Source organism: Manis pentadactyla, chromosome 6 (assembly GCF_030020395.1).
Source record: "Manis pentadactyla isolate mManPen7 chromosome 6, mManPen7.hap1, whole genome shotgun sequence".
Taxonomy (NCBI): domain Eukaryota; kingdom Metazoa; phylum Chordata; class Mammalia; order Pholidota; family Manidae; genus Manis; species Manis pentadactyla.
In genome coordinates, this window is record NC_080024.1 from 67,046,331 (window position 1) to 67,063,577 (window position 17,247).

Here is a 17,247-nt window from a genome sequence, read left to right on the forward strand (position 1 = left end):
AGCTGAAAAGCTTCTGTACAGCAAAAGACACCATCAATAGAACAAAGGAACCCTACAGCATGGGAGAATATATTTGAAAATGACACATCTGATAAAGGCTTGACGTCCAGAATATATAAAGAGCTCACACGCCTCAACAAACGAAAAACAAATAACCCAATTAAAAAATGGGCAGAGGAACTGAACAGACAGTTCTCCAAAACAGAAATACAGATGGCCAACAGACACATGAAAAGATGCTCCATATCGCTAATTATCAGAGAAATGCAAATTAAAACTACAATGAGGTATCACCTGACACCAGTAAGGATGGCTGCCATCCAAAAGACAGAGAACAACAAATGTTGGAGAGGCTGTGGAGAAAGGGGAACCCTTCTACACTGCTGGTGGGAATATAAGTTAGTTCAACCATTGTGGAAAGCAGTATGGACGTACATCAAAATGCTCAAAACAGACCTACCATTTGACCCAGGAATTGCACTCCTAGGAATTTACCCTAAGAATGCAGGAATCAAGTATGAGAAAGATCAGTGCACCCCTATGTTTATCACAGCACTATTTACAATAGCCAAGAATTGGAAGCAACCTAAATGTCCATCGATAGATGAATGGATAAAGAAGATGTGGTACATATACACAATGGAATACTACTCAGCCATAATAAAAGGGCAAATCCAACCATTTGCAGCAACATGGATGGAGCTGGAGGGTATTATGCTCAGTGAAACAAGCCAAGCGGAGAAAGAGAAATACCAAATGATTTCACTTATCTGTGGAATATAAGAACAAAGGAAAAACTGAAGGAACAAAATAGCAGCAGAATCACAGAACTCAAGAATGGACTAACAGGTACCAAAGGGAAAGGGACTGGGGAGGATGGGTGGGTGGGGAGGGATGGGGGGGAGAAGTAGGGGGGTATTAAGATTAGCATGTATGGGGGGGTAGGAGAAAAGGGAGGGCTGTACAACACAGAGAAGGCAAGTAGGGATTCTACAACATTTTCCTATGCTGATGGACAGTGACTGTAAAGGGGTTTATAGGGGGGACCTGGTATAGGGGAGAGTCTAGTAAACATAATATTCGTCATGTAAGTGTGGATTAGTGATACCAAAAAAAAAAAAAAAAAAAAGGGCAGTTCCTGTGTGGTAACCTCCAATGAGTTCTACACAAGAGTATATAGGGCATATAAAAGTGTAGGCAAAGGGTCTGTTTGTGTTTATACAGAGGATCAAAGCCTAATTGGGCTACTCCGAAAATGAACTAAGATACGATATGAAAAAGAACTTCCAACATCAGCACTCTCTGGAAGACTCATGCCAGAAGATGATCATCAAAAAACCCCAACAAAGATCCACGCACTGCTACAGCTGTAGATGTACTCATCCCACCAGTTACTGGACTTGCCATGGGAATGAGGAAGGAGATATCTAAGCTGGCCTGTGCATACAGTAAAACAACAAATTTGACTGGATCTATACTGTTGGAACTCAATCAAGAATTAGGAGAAGTGCAAATTGTAGCGCTCCAAAATCTTAACAACTACAGACTATTTACTGTTAAAAGAACATAAGGGATGTGAACATTCCCCAGGAATGGGTTGTTTTAATTTGTCTGATTTCTCTCAGACTGTTCAAGTTCAGTTGGACAATATCCACCATATCATAGATAAGTTTTCACAAATGCCTAAGGTGCCTAACTGGTTTTCTTGGTTTCACTGGAGATGGCTGGTAATTACAGGTATGCTTTGGTTAGGTAACTATACTCCTATTATGTTAATGTGTGTGCGCAATTTAAGTAGTAGCTTAAAACCTATAAATGCTGAAGTTACTCTACAAGAAGATATGTCAAAGAAATAATCAATCTTCCCATGTTTTCTGCCGCCTGCTACTTCTATAGCTTTTCTTCTTCCTTCCTAATTACAACCCTTAAATAGAATTCGTGCCTCATATCAAATTTACCGAGTATCATAATTCTTCCAAGTGGTAAAGATACCTCAAGACAAATGCTGGGCATAGAAGCTACAGGGCATAAATATGCAAAGAAATAAAAAGCTAACCATTTCAAACAATAAGGCTTCTCTCTCACTTACCAACATTACATTTCCCTGTATGGCCCCGGAAGATGACTGGTTAGCCAGAGACGGGTAAGATTCCTCAAGGGAGGAACAACCTAAGACAGGCACAGTCGCAGGGGGGTCATCAGGTGAGAAATTGGGGATCAACAGAGGTGAGGCTTAGAACCTCACCCCCCCGTTCTGAGAGAAATCTTCTGCATACGTGGATGTTTTATTGCCCTTGTCTAGCTTGGATTAACACATAGTCTACAGGCACACACCTGATCATCTACATTTGCTCTCTTACAACACTAAACTATGTTTTCTACCTTTATCTTGTATCTACCTACCACTTCAGCATTTTATTAAAAATAATAATAATAAAGAGAGAAATGTGGGATTCACATATAAATCAAGTATAAAAATCAAATGAGTATTCATATTTGAACTGTTTATATTTCATAATGCATGAGCAAAACCGAAGGTTTCTGTGATGGCTGCCCTTGTACTGTTCACCATGTAAGAACTTATTCACTATGTAAGAATTTGTTCTCCATGTAAGAACTTGTTTGTTATGTCTCAGAAGATTGGAGACTGACGAAAATTAGGCTTGGGGTGGATTAATGATTGTGCATTGAGCATTGACGCCCCTATACAGAATTTTATTGTTGTTAACAACCATTTGATCAATAAATATGAGAGATGCCCTCACAAAAAAAAAAAAAAGTATACACTTCCAATGGTAAAATAATAAGTAACCGGGATGTAATGAATATAGTCAAGATATTGTAACAGCTTGGTATGGTGATAGCTGGTACCTAGAATTGTCATGTATATAAATGTTGAATCACTATGTTGTACACCTGAAACTAATGTAATGTAATACTGTGTATCAACTACCCTTCAATAAAAAAATAATTATCTAAAAAAAAAAAAGTAACCCAGCACGGTTATATGTAAGGTCCACAAAAGATCACAGAAGAGTAAACATTGCATCTATCAGCTGGGGTCAAATAAAAAACAGATGGTACACTCAAATTAGAATAACTGACATTTATTTACAAAAGAACTTACTACAAAGGCACAGATAGGACGTCAGGAACCACTGAGTGAGTGCAGCAGACCTCCTACTCCACCAGCCCAATGGGAGAAGGATAGGAGGCAATTAACCAAATCTGGTAGGAATGAGTCTGTAGAGCTGAATGCTTTGAGAGGAAAGAACCAGGGAATAAATACTCAGGCCTCACCCTCCTGCCTCCCTGGGACCTTCTGCCTTGGCTCTTCCAGCCAGAAGGTAGAGCACACAGGGAACCCTTTGACTTAGTCTCTCCAGTCTTCCTATGGAAGGGGAAAAGGGTGGACTCAAAGGGATGATTGGAAGACAGTGGAACAGGCAAGAAAGGTAGTTTGTGCGCAAATCAGAAGTTACTCAATGCTAGACGAAGAAATTCAGACTTAGATCTGTTAGCAATGGAGGCAGTAGAGTTGGGATAGGGTTTTATTATTGGGACTGGAGAGATCTGAAATTTTTTGAGAAAAGAATAACATGATCCTAGAAATTCAGAAGGCAATGTAGGCAGTTTGGTTCATCACTTAGTAGCTGTGTGATCTTGGAAAAGTTAATTAACCTTTCTCTTCCTCAGTTTCCTTGTTTGAAAAAAAAAGATAATAGCAAAGGTCATATATGGAGTAGGTCTACTGCATTTTTTGTTTCATTATCTTTGTTATTAAATGAGATTGCACACACTCTATAAAAGACTGAGAACAGTGACTGGCAAATAGTAAACATTTAAAATGTTAACTTCTATTATTTTTCAATATTTTAATTCTTTACAAACTTATTTTTATGACTTGATTTTGTTATTATAGATATATTGACTTATGTTTTCCTTATGCCATTTCATATAAGTAACACTGTGTCTCTACAACTTGGCTATAAGCCCAGAATATCCATTGATTCTTTGTTTTTCTATTAGAAGATGACAGAAAAAAATAATGGGGTGGGAAGAGTTTTTGCCTTATAAAACCGCCCAGCTCTGTTTTCCTGATTTTCTGTTCTTGGTGCCTCTCCTGAAAGTTCCTAGCCTTCTTATGTCATCTCCTTTCTGCTGAAAGACACCGCCTGAGAGTTACTAGCCCAGGGTTTCAGGCATGGACTTTTCTCTGTCCTCTCAAACACCAAAATATCACTGTCCTTAACATCTCCTAATCTCCCAAACACTGACATATAGCTGTTTCATTCTTATATAGCCTCACTGTGCAAAGCTAATCTTGATAATTCCATGTCAGGGTACTTACAGTTGAAATGGATGAAATGTGGTATTCTTTTGGGGGTATTTATAGTTTTAACATCGGGTGTCCTGAACTTGGCAATGCCTTAACTTATTCATTCTCCAGCTGATGGAAAGCAGGGGAATCTTCTCTACCGTATTAACCAGAAGTTCTGCACACTCCTGTAAAATTCCATTTTCTGATGAACTGTTTCTGAAGTGTGAGCACACACAGTTATTTTTATTAGTAGTGAGATTTCAGGTATTATGATGGAGATATCTAACCAGGGAAGTGTTTTTCCCTCCCTACTCCAAAATGCTGGTATAGGATTCTGCACTCAGTGAGTACTTAATGAATTGGAAAATTTCTATTACCCACAGACTGCTTGGACTGATGGACGGACTGTCACCTAAGAGTTCCTGCCAATCTGTATTCTGGGAAAAAGATGGCAGAGTAGGAATGGAAGGCAGAAACCTCCTCTCAAAAACACATGCCACACAAAAATATAGCAAACACAACTAAACCTGAAAATGACCTGAAGACTGCAGGACTACCTAGATCTAGGGAGGAAGAGAAGACCTCACAGAAAAAGGCAAAGTGGGAAAGCCGAGATCTGGCGGGACGCAAGCCCTCCCCCAACCCCAGGCCACAAGCAGGAGGAGGAACAAAGTGGGGAGGGGACAGAAGCACAGGATTTTAAACACCTGGTCCTGGAGATCTGCTCCAGGAGCAGGAGCCCACATTACATTACATGGTACTCTGGTGATCAGTGGGGTGGACAACGAAGACAGGCGGAACACTTGAAGGGCTAAGATTCCAACTGCTTGTGGAGAACAGGCATGCTCTACTGGCCCCTGGAGACAAAAGCAAAGCAGGCAGTTTGAAAGACTTCCCAGCAGTGGGAGGGACACCAGAGGGGCAAGGGTTACATGGAGCTCTCTGCTCAGGAGAAAAGGCAGGTGAACAACACCTCCCCAGCCTGCTCTTCGCCTAACAGGATGGGAACTCTTGGGAGCCCCAGATGCTCAATACCCCCAATGGCAATACAGCCCCGAGACTCCTCCCTGCAGCGCACGGCCTGCAGACAGCCCACATGGCCTGGCAATGCTGTCAGACTTTGCTGCCAGATAGGGAGATGGAGACCCTCCCAGCTTTCTTGGTCCTCTTTCAGCCCAGCCAAGGAATTGTCTGCAGGAGCCAACCCCAGGAGCTCCTTCTTCCCGAGGGGTGCAGGATCCTGTATAACAGGCCTGGGCAGAAACACACAACAGCCTGCACACCCCATTAACACTGCTGTAGCCCAGGCAGAGAGCGGCCCCACCCAAAACAACTCCAGAATAGACTTCTGCACTGATCACAAATGCACGACCAAAGCAAACAGCCCACCTGAAATCAGATCACTACAAGCCAGACAGAAAGGTGCCATCCACTGCATGCTAACAGCTGAATTTCCAGCACTGGAAAGTTAAGTGTCTTGAGCTTCTGGGCACTAGTGGACACCTCTCCCAGAAAGCTATTACTCCACAGGAAACACTGAAAAAATGAGGCGGAAGAATTTGTTCCACACAAAACTACAAGACAAAGCACCAGAAAGAGAGCTGAATGAAATTGAAATCACCAAACTTTCTGATAAAGATTTCAAAGTAAAAAAAGTCATAAACATGCACACAGATCTATAAAAAATTTTCAGGATCTCAGGGAGGACCTCAACAAACAGACAGAAGACCCACAAGAGAGCCACTCAGAGCTGAAGAATACAGTACCTGAAATAAACATACAATGGAAGAATTTAATAGCAGACTTTCATAGGTTGAAGAAGTTGTAAATGATTTGGAAATTAGAGAGCAAGAAAACAATGAAGCCAAAAAACAGAGAGAAAAAAAGGATTTCTAGGAATGAAAGAATGATAAGAAGAGAGCTGTGTGACTAATCCAAATGGAAAAATATTCGCATAATAGGGGTACCAGAAGGAGAAGAGGGAGACAAAGGGATAGAAAGTCTCTTTGAGAAAATAATTGTTGAAAACGTCTCCAATCTGGGGAAGGAAATAGACACTTGGGTCATGGAAGTGCAGAGAGCCCCTAACAAAAAGAACTCCAGGAAGACAACATGAAGACATATAATAATTAAAATGGCAGAGATCAAGGACAAGGAGAGAGAACTGAAAGCAGTCAGGGAGAGAAAAAAGATCACTTATAAAAGAAACCCCATCAGGCTATCAGCAGACTTCTCAGCAGAAACCTTACAGGCCAGAAGGAAAAGGCATGATATATTTAATGTAATAAAACAGAAGGACCTCCAACCAAGAATACTCTACCCGGAAATGTTCCTAAGGCTAAACAGCTTTCACCAGTGAAAATAAACCCATAGTGAAGGTAGTAGACCAATTAATTACTAAGCAAATATGAAATTAAATCAACTACTCACAAAATCAGTCAAGTGATACATAAAAGGTGCAGAATATGACACCTAATACAAAAAGTGTGGAGGAGGAAGGGGGGGAGGAAGTACCTCTAGACTGTGTTTGAAATAATTACCAATTTAAGATAGACTATTACATAGTAAGGAAGTTATCCTTGAGCCTTTGGTAACCACAAATCTAAAGCCTACAATAGATAAACCAGAAAACAAAAAAAAAGAGAGAGAGAAAGAAAATCTAACTACAACATTAAGAAAATCTAACTACAACATTAAAGAAATCCATCATATAGTAACATAAGAAGTAAAAGAAACCCCATCAGACTATCAGCAGGAAAAAAGGAACAGAGAGGAGATATAAAAACAAGCAGAAAACAATTAATAAAAAGGCAGTAAGTACATATTTATCAATGATCATCTTAAATGTAAATGGACTGAATTCACCAATCAAAAGACACAGGGGAGCAGACTGGATAAAAAACAAGACCCATCTATATGCTGCCTACAAGAGACTCATTTCAGATCCAAAGACATACACAGACGAAAAGTGAAGAGATGGAAAAAGATAGTTCACGCACAAAACAGGGAGAGGAGTTCCTGCCAATCCATATGAGAACATCCAAAATTCTCTTGGCTTCCTCAGGCTAATTCATGTTTTGTCAAGATGTGGCCATCTAGACAATATTCTACTCTCAAAGGCACAAACTCCTTTCCCCTAAAAACCTCTTCTCCCCTAAAAAGACTTGTTTGCTGCTAGATCTTATCTTACTCTCACCTGGGGTTGGCTGACATTAGGAAACATTTCAGAAATGTGATCTAAGCATTCCTTTAAGGATGGGCTCTAGCCATTGACAGAATCAGCCTATAGCTAGTGGTGATGACAGGTTTCCCTCACCTGTCCTTCACCAGAGAAGGAAGGCCCACAAATGAGCCTGCTGCTTATACACCACCCCAAAGCCAACCAGAAGAAAGTCAGAGAGCAAGTGACTACTTACTTGAAAGGCTGCAGTGAGCCAAAAGAGACTGTTCCATCTCCGGGACTTACTAATCTTCATCTGTTCTGCTAAGTAAGGGTTACTGCTCCATTTCTAGGATTTTCTGATCCTTTTTACTTGAATGGGGTCTGCTCCTTTTCCCCACTTACTCTTCTCTTGAACAAGAGATTTATTTTCTACCCTCCTAAACCTCCCTCCCCTAAAAAACCATTTCCAATACACTAAGCTGTCTATGCATCCCCTATTTTTTTCATTGAAGTACAGTAGTGATGCCTATAAAACCTGCTGATTGCTGCATATTGGCTTCATGTAGAGCTGATGTATGCAGCCTGGACTTTTTAAAGTTCCAGACTTGGGGAAATTTGGTTTGGGAGGGACTCTAGTGTCCAGACCTGGCTGCTTCTCAGTGACATTCAGAGACATTGCACAGGTTTTCCACTGCTTAACCTATAGAAAGACCTCATAACACAGCACCAAATTTGCTCTCCATATGTCCATCTCTAGGTGTCAGCCTTTGGGGACTGTGCATTACTCTTGGATTTCTTAAAAGGTAACACAGCTATGACCTGCCATTACTCTACACATATTCTTTTTGTAGGGAGGCAGATCCAAAAGTCAGCCCCTTGCAAAGAGGGCTTCTAGAGTTTTAAAAGTTATATTTGATAAAGTGGATGTCAGCACCAGGACTTACAGTTCTGACAGAGAAACTGAGTATCTGGCTACAGGTTTAATACCTACCCTTTCTTCTGGTTCAATCTGAGAAGTCTTATGTAGATTTAAATCTCCCACTCTTACAATTAAATTTGCATATAATGTAGTTTCATATCTCATTCTCCAGCTAACATGATTTAACATTTGTAAATAAAGCCAGAAATATATTAGAAAATATACTCACCTCTATCTCCATTATTTCCTTTGGTGTCTTCTATTGAATCTAAACAATCAATAAGAACTTCTCCAGGTCTTGTTTTCATTTGTCTAAAACAAACACAAAAGTTTTAATTTTATATTAAATAAAATTATTATTTATGCCTTAGAGAGAGTTGTAAGCTTCAACCTATACTATTCTAGTTAGGGAGAGAAGAGACATATGCATATAAAACTGCCAACAATATAAGTGATACAGTACCAAATACTCATGCATTTTGAAAATGAGGTCTCCAAGAACTTTAAGAATCTGGAAATAAGTGGGGCCTGGAGTGACCAGGAACATATATAGAACTCAGAACTAGATGGAAAGGTAGGAGCTGCAAAGTAAGACAGACAGAGGAGTGTCCATGATCAAAGAACAGAACTAAGAAAAAAGGGAATGTCAGAAAACTGGATTGCCTGGGGAAGACAGTCCATGCTGAAAGGTAATGAGAAATACAGTAGGATACGTAAGGAGGAACCAGACTATTGGGAACCTTGAATGCCATTCAGATAGGTAAGGGCCTTATCCTGTGGAGAGTGGAGATTCATAGGTTTCTGAGTAGAGGGAAAGGAGGTCAGTCATGGAAGGACAGGTTAAAGCAAAGCACTGTCAGGACTTCTTGATAAACAACTAGACACAGGAGACAAAAGGAAATAAAGAATGAAGAATAGTTTGCTGACTAATAGAACACATTCTGAGGTATCAAAACAAAAAAACAGAATATGTGGTAGAGCCTTCTAACATATTCTCCATTGAGCCAACTCAATTTTACCTAGTAAAAATACAGATATGATCATATCACTTCCCTGCTTAAGCCTTTCACGTCATTCCACTACCTAAAGTCCAAAATCCTCAGCTCAACAATCTGGCTAATCTACCTTTCTATTTGTACCTCCGTTTTCTACCTGCCAGATCCTGCCTTCAAGCCAATGAAGTTTATTATTCGAGACTCCGCTTCTAATGTTTGTTTGGTTGGTTTCCTCTGTAATACTCTCATTTTGTCTGTCTACTCTGACAAGACCCTACCCATTCTTAAGGGCTCAACTCTAACATTATTTCTGCTTTGGGGCCTTCTGTAGGCAAAATGAACTACTCTGTTTTTATGGTCCCCAGGTTTTTGTTCATTTTTTTTTTTCAGAATGGTATTTACAGTTTTAAAGTTAATTGTCTGGGTGTGTCTCTTGCACTAGAATGGAGATGGGGAGGATAATAAGTTCCTATTCCTGATATCTCTAGCTATCAGTGTTACGGAAAATACTGCAAAACCTGGACTGGATCACTGACGAAGAACTAAGCGGCACTCGGAGGTCTTGGAGTTTTGAGGTTTATTTTACACTGGTGGGCCCAGAGGAGAGCAATCTCCCAAGGTCTGAGCCTTGAGCACAAGCAAGGGAACAATTTATATTATTTTGATATGTGGCATTTCAGCATGCGCAGGGCAAAAGAGGAGCCTGGAGGAGGGGAGGAGGGGGCTGGGAGAGCGTTGCCAACTGGAGGAAAAAAAGCGGTTTGCTGACCTGGACGGCTGTGTTGAATATTTTTCTTATCCTGTTATCTCTAGCAATCAGCACGGTGACCAGTAAATAGTATGCATTTGATAAATGTTTATTAAATCGAAAATGCTTATGAAATGGACCTTTGCTTGGATTAAGAACCCTCCAAGAATAAGAGAAAAAGCCATGGAACATGTGGAATATGTAACTAGCTTAAAAGTTTAAAATTCCCTTCCCTCACAACATGAGGGATCTAAGACCATGCTAGTATAAGATATCTAGCCACAACTAAGCCTGGAAAATTAATAAATCATTTTCTATCCAACAGACTGCTGTTCCTGTTAAAGAATCTGTAAGAAGTGGCTTAGAAGCTCCATCCTGTTAACTCAAGCTTTACTATTCCAATACTTAGCATCCCAATGGGATTCCCCCACTGAAGGGCCCCCACCCATAAGATGGCGAAATTCCTGCTTCTCTTCCGGGTCCTCGGTTCCCGCCGGCGCCACCTGAACCCCAATCACCCCTCGCCCCCCTAATCCCAGCACCTAGCCAATAGCCACCAGCCCCGTAGAAGTGACACCACAATCACCCCATGCCCCTTCCTATAGAATCCAGCACCTTTCCCTAATAAAGCAGAATTCTCCGGTGAATTGCTGCTGTGTGTCGCTCCTTTCCTTTCACTGGTGCCGACACCCGGGAGACGGGACACCCCAACTGGGCCCCGTCTTCCCCCCGACACCAGCAGCTTGCCCTCGTCCTCTTTTTCCGGCGCTGGCTCCTCACACTCACCGCTCCTCTTTAGCCTTTGGGTAAGTTTTCCCCGGAGTGGGTCACTCTTCCCTGACGAAGAAGGAACTCTCCCCGCCTTAGGCCTTCACGGCTGCGGCGGACCCTCAGGCCCCTCCTTCAACAGCCATAAACGAGGTGACTCCTTTGTGGATGAGAACACTCCCTTCCCCATCCCCCCGTTCCTTCCGCCGAAAATTCCTTCCGCCGAAAATTCCTAGTACTAGGTTCCTCGTGACTCCGGCACTCTGCCTTCTTAGAGAAGTCTGGGTGACGACCCACACTTCCTAAGAAACCGACTCGTATATGAGTTTCTGCAGACCACCAAGGATCATCGGAGACGCCCTTTGTCTCCTTGCGGTCTGCTCCCAGTCCGAGGGTCTCCGTTCATCTTCCCCTGTTTGTCTCCTTCTCTGTCCTTTAGCCATGGGAGCCTCCTCATCCCTCCCTGAAAGTTCACCTCTTGAATGCCTGCTCAAGTATCTAGCCACCCTCTCCCTGACACCTGATATAAAACCAAAACTTCTCCGCAAATACTGCTCCCAAGATTGGCAGACATACCCCCTAGACAATAACAACCAATGGCCCGCAGGGGGAACTCTTGATCCTAACATCACTCGCGATCTCTTTAACTACTGCCAGCGCCTGAAAAAATGGAAGGAGATTCCCTATACCGAAGCTTTCCGCCTCCTTCTCCCGCCTCCCTTGCCGCCGCCGCCTCCTCCTTCTCCCACCTCCCCCCAAGTTCTCCTAGCCTGCAAGCCATCTCACCCCCGCAGAAGCCTCCCATTCACTCCCTTCCCCCTCCTCTCCTACAACAGCTCCTCCCCCTTCCTCCACCACCATCTCCTCCCCCACCTCACCCCCCTGCAGATCAAGCCTGAGCCTTTCAGCCCCCCTCTAAGTCCCAGGAGCCTCCTCCGTCTTTGCCCCCATACCTGTTTCTCCCCCACAGACTGAGCCAGAACCCTTCAGTCCCCCACCACCATGGGTCTCTGCTCTCGAGATATCTTTGCCTGCTGCTTAATAGCAGGTCTGAAAAATGCAGCTCGTAAAGTAGTCAATTTTCAAAAGCTCCAAGACATAATTCAAAGGAGGGAGGAAACTCCTTCCGAGTTCTTAGACAGACTCACTCAAGCCCTATTACAGTATACGAGCCTGGACCCAGAAATGCCTGATGGGAGACATGTCCTTATGACATACTTCCTAGCTCAAAGCTACCCCAACATTAAAGCTAAACTCAAAAAGTTAGAACAGGGCCCCGCTACCCCACAGACTGAGATCCTAACAGTGGCCTTTAAAGTCTTCCATAACCGAGAGGAGGAGAAAGAATGCCGTAAATAAAAGGCTGATCAGGCCAATTTCCAAATGTTGGCCCAGCTGATAAAACCACAACCTGGGCGCCCTTCTACAAACAAGCCCCCCCCCCAGGAGCTTGTTTCAAGTGCGGAAAAGAAGGACATTGGTCAAGGGCGTGCCTCTCCCCCAGATCTCCTACCACCCCATGCCCCAGATGCCACAAAAAGGGCCACTGGGGGTCTGATTGCCCAGCCACCCGAAGGGGAGGCTGGACGAACAACCCCCATCCTAAGCCCGCCATAGTGGGACTGGCAGAGGAAGATTGATGGGGCCTGGGGTCTTCTCGCCCGACCATTTCCATCACCAAACAGGAGCCCACGGTTACTTTAACAGTAGACGGTCACCCCATCTCCTTCCTCCTAGATACAGGAGCCACCTTCTCGGTCTTGCGAGAATACCGGGGCCCTACCATGCCAGCCATTACTCCTATAGTTGGGGTAGGAGGAAAACAGATCGTCCCATTGAAAACCCCTCCCCTTTTATGCACAATCCAGGACAATCCCATACCTTTTTCCCCACTCCTTCCTGGTTATGCCCCAGTGTCCTATCCCTTTACTAGTATGGGACATCCTTTCTCTCCTCCATGTTTCCATAACTATATCCACTCCCACAGCCCCCATTACCCCCTTTCTGATGGCCCTCATAGCCGATGACCCCCCTCTATCCAATGAAAGCTCCAGTTTCGCCCTCATACACCCTGTAGATCCCAAGGTCTGGGACATTACAAGTCCCTCCATGGCTCTATGTCCTCCTGCCTCTATTAAATTACAGGACCCCTCACAGTATATCTGTCAGGACCAATACCCCCTAACCACTTCAGCCCTCATAGGCCTCCAACCCATCACTCAGGACCTTTTAAACAAAACTTACCTCAGACTCACTCACTCTCCGTTTAATACCCCCATATTAGCTGTTAAAAAAACCAACGGATCTTTCCGCCTAGTCCAAGATCTCTGCCTCATTAACATGGCCATTGTCCCTATCCATCCCTTAGTTCCAAATCCATACACCCTTTTATCGTGGATCCCTGCCTCGGCCTCCCACTTCTCAGTCCTAGATCTCAAGGACGCATTTTTTCTATCCCTCTGGACCCCTCCTCCCAAGATTTTTTCGCCTTCACCTGGACGGACCCATACACAAGACATTCTGAACTTGGACAGTTTTGCCACAAGGCTTCCGAGATAGTCCCCATATTTTTGAACAGGTCCTTGCTCAGGACCTCAAACAGTTTCATCATGATCACTCCGAGTCCATCTTATTACAATACGTGGACGATCTTCTACTCTGCAGTCCCTCGTGGGAACAGTCTCAACTTGACACTGCCTCCCTACTTAACCTTCTAGCTTCCAGAAGTTACCGGGTATCCCCGGTCAAGGCTCAAATCTCTTCCCCTTCTGTCACTTACCTCGGATTCCTTCTATCTCAACAAAGAAAGTCCATTACCTTGGACAGAAAACGACCTCTCTCTGACCTGCCCATTCCCAAAACCAAGACAGAAATCCTTTCCTTTCTAGGCCTGGCTGGGTATTTTAGAGCATAGATCCCTAACTTCTCCCTGTTGGCAAGACCCCTATACGACCTCAGCAAGGGCCCCCCTGAAGAACCATTATCCTCCTCACCCCGACACTCCTTCATTAAGCTCCGTCGAGCCCTTGTGGAAGCCCCAGCTCTCCATCTTCCTGATTTGTCGAAGCCCTTCTCATTATACATTCATGAGAGGTCCAGTCAAGCTCTAGGAGTCCTAGGCCAATATTATGGCCCATCCTTTGCCCCAGTAGCTTATCTTTCCAAGCAATTAGACCCCACAGTTCGGGGATGGGCCCCCTGCCTATGGGCATTAGCCGCTGGACAGCTCTTGCAGAAGGAAGCTCATAAACTGACATTCGGGGTGCCCCTTACCATTCTGTCCCCACATCACCTAAAGGATCTCTTAACCTACAAAAGTTTACAGACTCTCCCTCCCTCCAGACTCCTGACCTTACTGTCCTCTTTCCTCCAAAATCCCGTTCACCCCCTTTGCCATCCATACCCAAATCATGACTTTTTCCTCCTTTACTGCTCCCTCGCTCTCTCTCGCTTTTTTTCCTCATTCCTATTGTCTTCCCCGCCACCCCAGCCTCCTTTGTATGGCGATTCAAAGTCAGACAGACTTACACAGAGCATCAAACAAAAATTACTGCCTTCATTGCCACATCAGACTGCCCTCTGAAAGGCTGCTCCGAGCCTTTCCTCCCTCCACCGAAGTGTTCACTAGCAGCTACCTTTATTCTCCCTACCTCTGCTTCCTCTATGACCAAAAACAAGCCTATTGCAGGCGATGGCCAGACCCCTACGGGGTGTCCCTACTGGTCTTGTGCCATTCACTACATGGGTAACTCCCGGTACCCACAGTATTACTCCTCCAACCCATTCTCTTCAATACTAACAAACCCCTTCCTTACCTGGCTTTAGCCCATTGCAGGCCCTATAATAATCATTCTCCTCGCCTGTCTCTTCTTGCCTTGTAAAGTTTATCAAATCCCAAGTTGGTAAAATCTCTAATCAAACTTTCAACCAGCTTTTACTCAGGAACTACCAGCTTTTAGCCACAGAAGATCCCTCACCCTCACGTAACCTCCTCACCACATGCTGAGATGGACCCTTCTCTCCGCTGGAAACTGTTCCTGGAAACAATGGCCGCAGACGCCTGGCTTTTGGCACCCGTATCCTCTTGGCACCATTAGAATCAACAAGTCCTCGACCTATGGTTACAGGGAACCTTCATTGATTTCCAACCTGAAGAAGTCCACATCTACTCGTCCTTACTATGGAGAGTCCTATCAACCGTTTCCTCCCAGTCCTCAAGCCCTCACTCCCTTCTCCGCCCCCATTCAGCAGGAAGCAAGTCAGAGAGAAAGCAATGTCCACAACCCCATATAGGAGAAAGGGGGGAATGAAGGGCCCCCACCCATAAGATGGCGAAATTCCTGCTTCTCTTCCGGGTCCTCGGTTCCCGCCGGCGCCACCTGAACCCCAATCACCCCTCGCCCCCCTAATCCCAGCACCTAGCCAATAGCCACCAGCCCCGTAGAAGTGACACCTCAATCAGCTCATGCCCCTTCCTATATAACCCAGCACCTTTCCCTAATAAAGCAGAATTCTCCGGTGAATTGTTGCTGTGTGTCGCTCCTTTCCTTTCACCCACCACTGACTTTTGGCTAAGAGGATCCTAATTATTCTTCTTTAAAGCATGACATTTTCCAAAAACAGGGTTTCTGTTTGAGAGGCTCCAAAAGAGCAGCCACTTCTTCCTACTTACTCAGATGAATACTGAGATGGCGGCTTATCACGGAAAAAAACTTTGCGTCATTGGGAATTTTGGAGTTCGCAGACTCCCCACCTTCCGTGTTTTACAGACGAAGAGGCTCAAGCTTAGAAAGGTGAAGGCTAAGGGCCCACCACGTGTGTCGCTATTCCAGACCGTTTTAGACCCTGGTTTCCGGAGTGCCGGGCCTTCGTTCCTTCCACCACAGGAAACTGGCGCTCCAAGCCCCCTCGGATGCCCTGGGCGGTCCCTGCGGTGTTTACCCGGCTTTCTGACGCGCGCCCGGGCCAGGCCAGGGCGAGGGACCGCGAGGGACACACACTGCGAGATCCACGCGTTCGGGACGCGGCGCCGGCCTGGCAGGGCCCCAAGCGCGGGGAAGAGGCGCGACTGGCCCCCAGCCTCGCGAGCCCCGCGGGTCCTGCAATCGCGCAGCGGCGCCCTCTGAAGGCTGTCGGTCCCTGAGGAATCCCGGCAACTCACTGCGAAGACACGTCGAAGCGGACGTCTCGGTCCTCCCACAGCGCATCCAGCACGGACATGGTAACGGCGCCCCAAGGTCCCGATTCTCCGTCGCGGGGGAGGCCGAGCGGCGTCTCCTGGCTCTCAGGCAACGGGCCACCTTCGTCACGGGGTTTACGGCGGCCGCCGAGACCAAAGTTTCCCAGAGTCGGGCGCGCGCTTTCCCTGTTGCCTTCGCGTCAGTAAGCGGACTGGAGGCTGGAGGGAGGGGTCCGCGGTTTAGAGGAGCCCAGCTGGCCCGGACCGGGAGCGGGGGCTTGGCCTCTGACAGGCCTTCCTGGCTTCCAAACACACATTCGTAAGCCATTGCACCCATTCCCCCTGTTGCTCTACACCGTCAAGAAATTAAGACCGAAACCTGAATTCCTCGCCCGCCGCCTCTCTCCTGACCCTGCCCCCTCCTGCGACCTGCCTGCCTCTCCCTCTCCCTCCCTCTACCTTCCCGTGGCTCAGAGTCTGCGGGAGGCCGCCTTCCTCGGTCTGGAGCTCTGTTTCCCCAGATCTCTGCGTGGCCCGCCCCCTAAGTCTCAGCTCAAATGCCACTGATGCTGTCCTGATCGTTCTACTGTGGGCACCCCCAGGACAGACCCTGCCTACCAGGTCCGTTTTGAACAGTGCCTAGCACAGAGTAGACATTCAAAAAGTACTTTTTCAATGAACCAGAGTGCCTTGGTTCCTTCACCTCACAGTTCTTTAAATCAGTGGTTTTCAAAGTGTGATCTAGAGATCCCTGGGAATCCTCAAGATCCTTTCAGGGCACTCACAAGGTCAAACTGTATTCATAATAATATGAAGATATTTTAACTCTCATTTACTCATTAAATGCATAGTGAAAATTTCCAAAAGTCATATAATATGTAATTGAATGTAAAAGCCATTATGAGAATCCAGCTATCTTCCAGTAAGTCAGATATTAAAAAGATTTGCAAAAATATAAATCAATGTTACTCTTCTCACAAATATTTTTGGAAAATGTTTTTTAAAAATGTTAATATATAATGAGTCTTTGTTACTGTTTAATGAATCAAAAATGAATTTTTAAATGTCTCAGTAAATATCAATAGACATAACCCATATAAACAAAAGCTCTTTCAGGTCCTCAATAATGTTTTTAAAAGTATAAAGGTGTACTG

The 17,247-nt window shown here is 44.9% G+C and overlaps 1 protein-coding gene across 1 annotated transcript in view; it reads right to left on the reverse strand.

The window, feature by feature from the left end:
• Positions 1 to 16,330, reverse strand: part of BBS5 (Bardet-Biedl syndrome 5) — a 47,458-nt gene extending 31,128 nt beyond the window's left edge. Inside the window, exons 1-2 of the mRNA XM_036888075.2 lie at positions 16,076 to 16,330; positions 8,633 to 8,715 (exon numbers count right to left, since the gene is read on the reverse strand). Coding sequence (XP_036743970.1) covers positions 8,633 to 8,715; positions 16,076 to 16,134 — 142 coding nt within the window. The 5' untranslated portion in view covers positions 16,135 to 16,330. The remainder of the gene's footprint in view (positions 1 to 8,632; positions 8,716 to 16,075) is intronic.
• Positions 16,331 to 17,247: the final 917 nt, after the last annotated feature.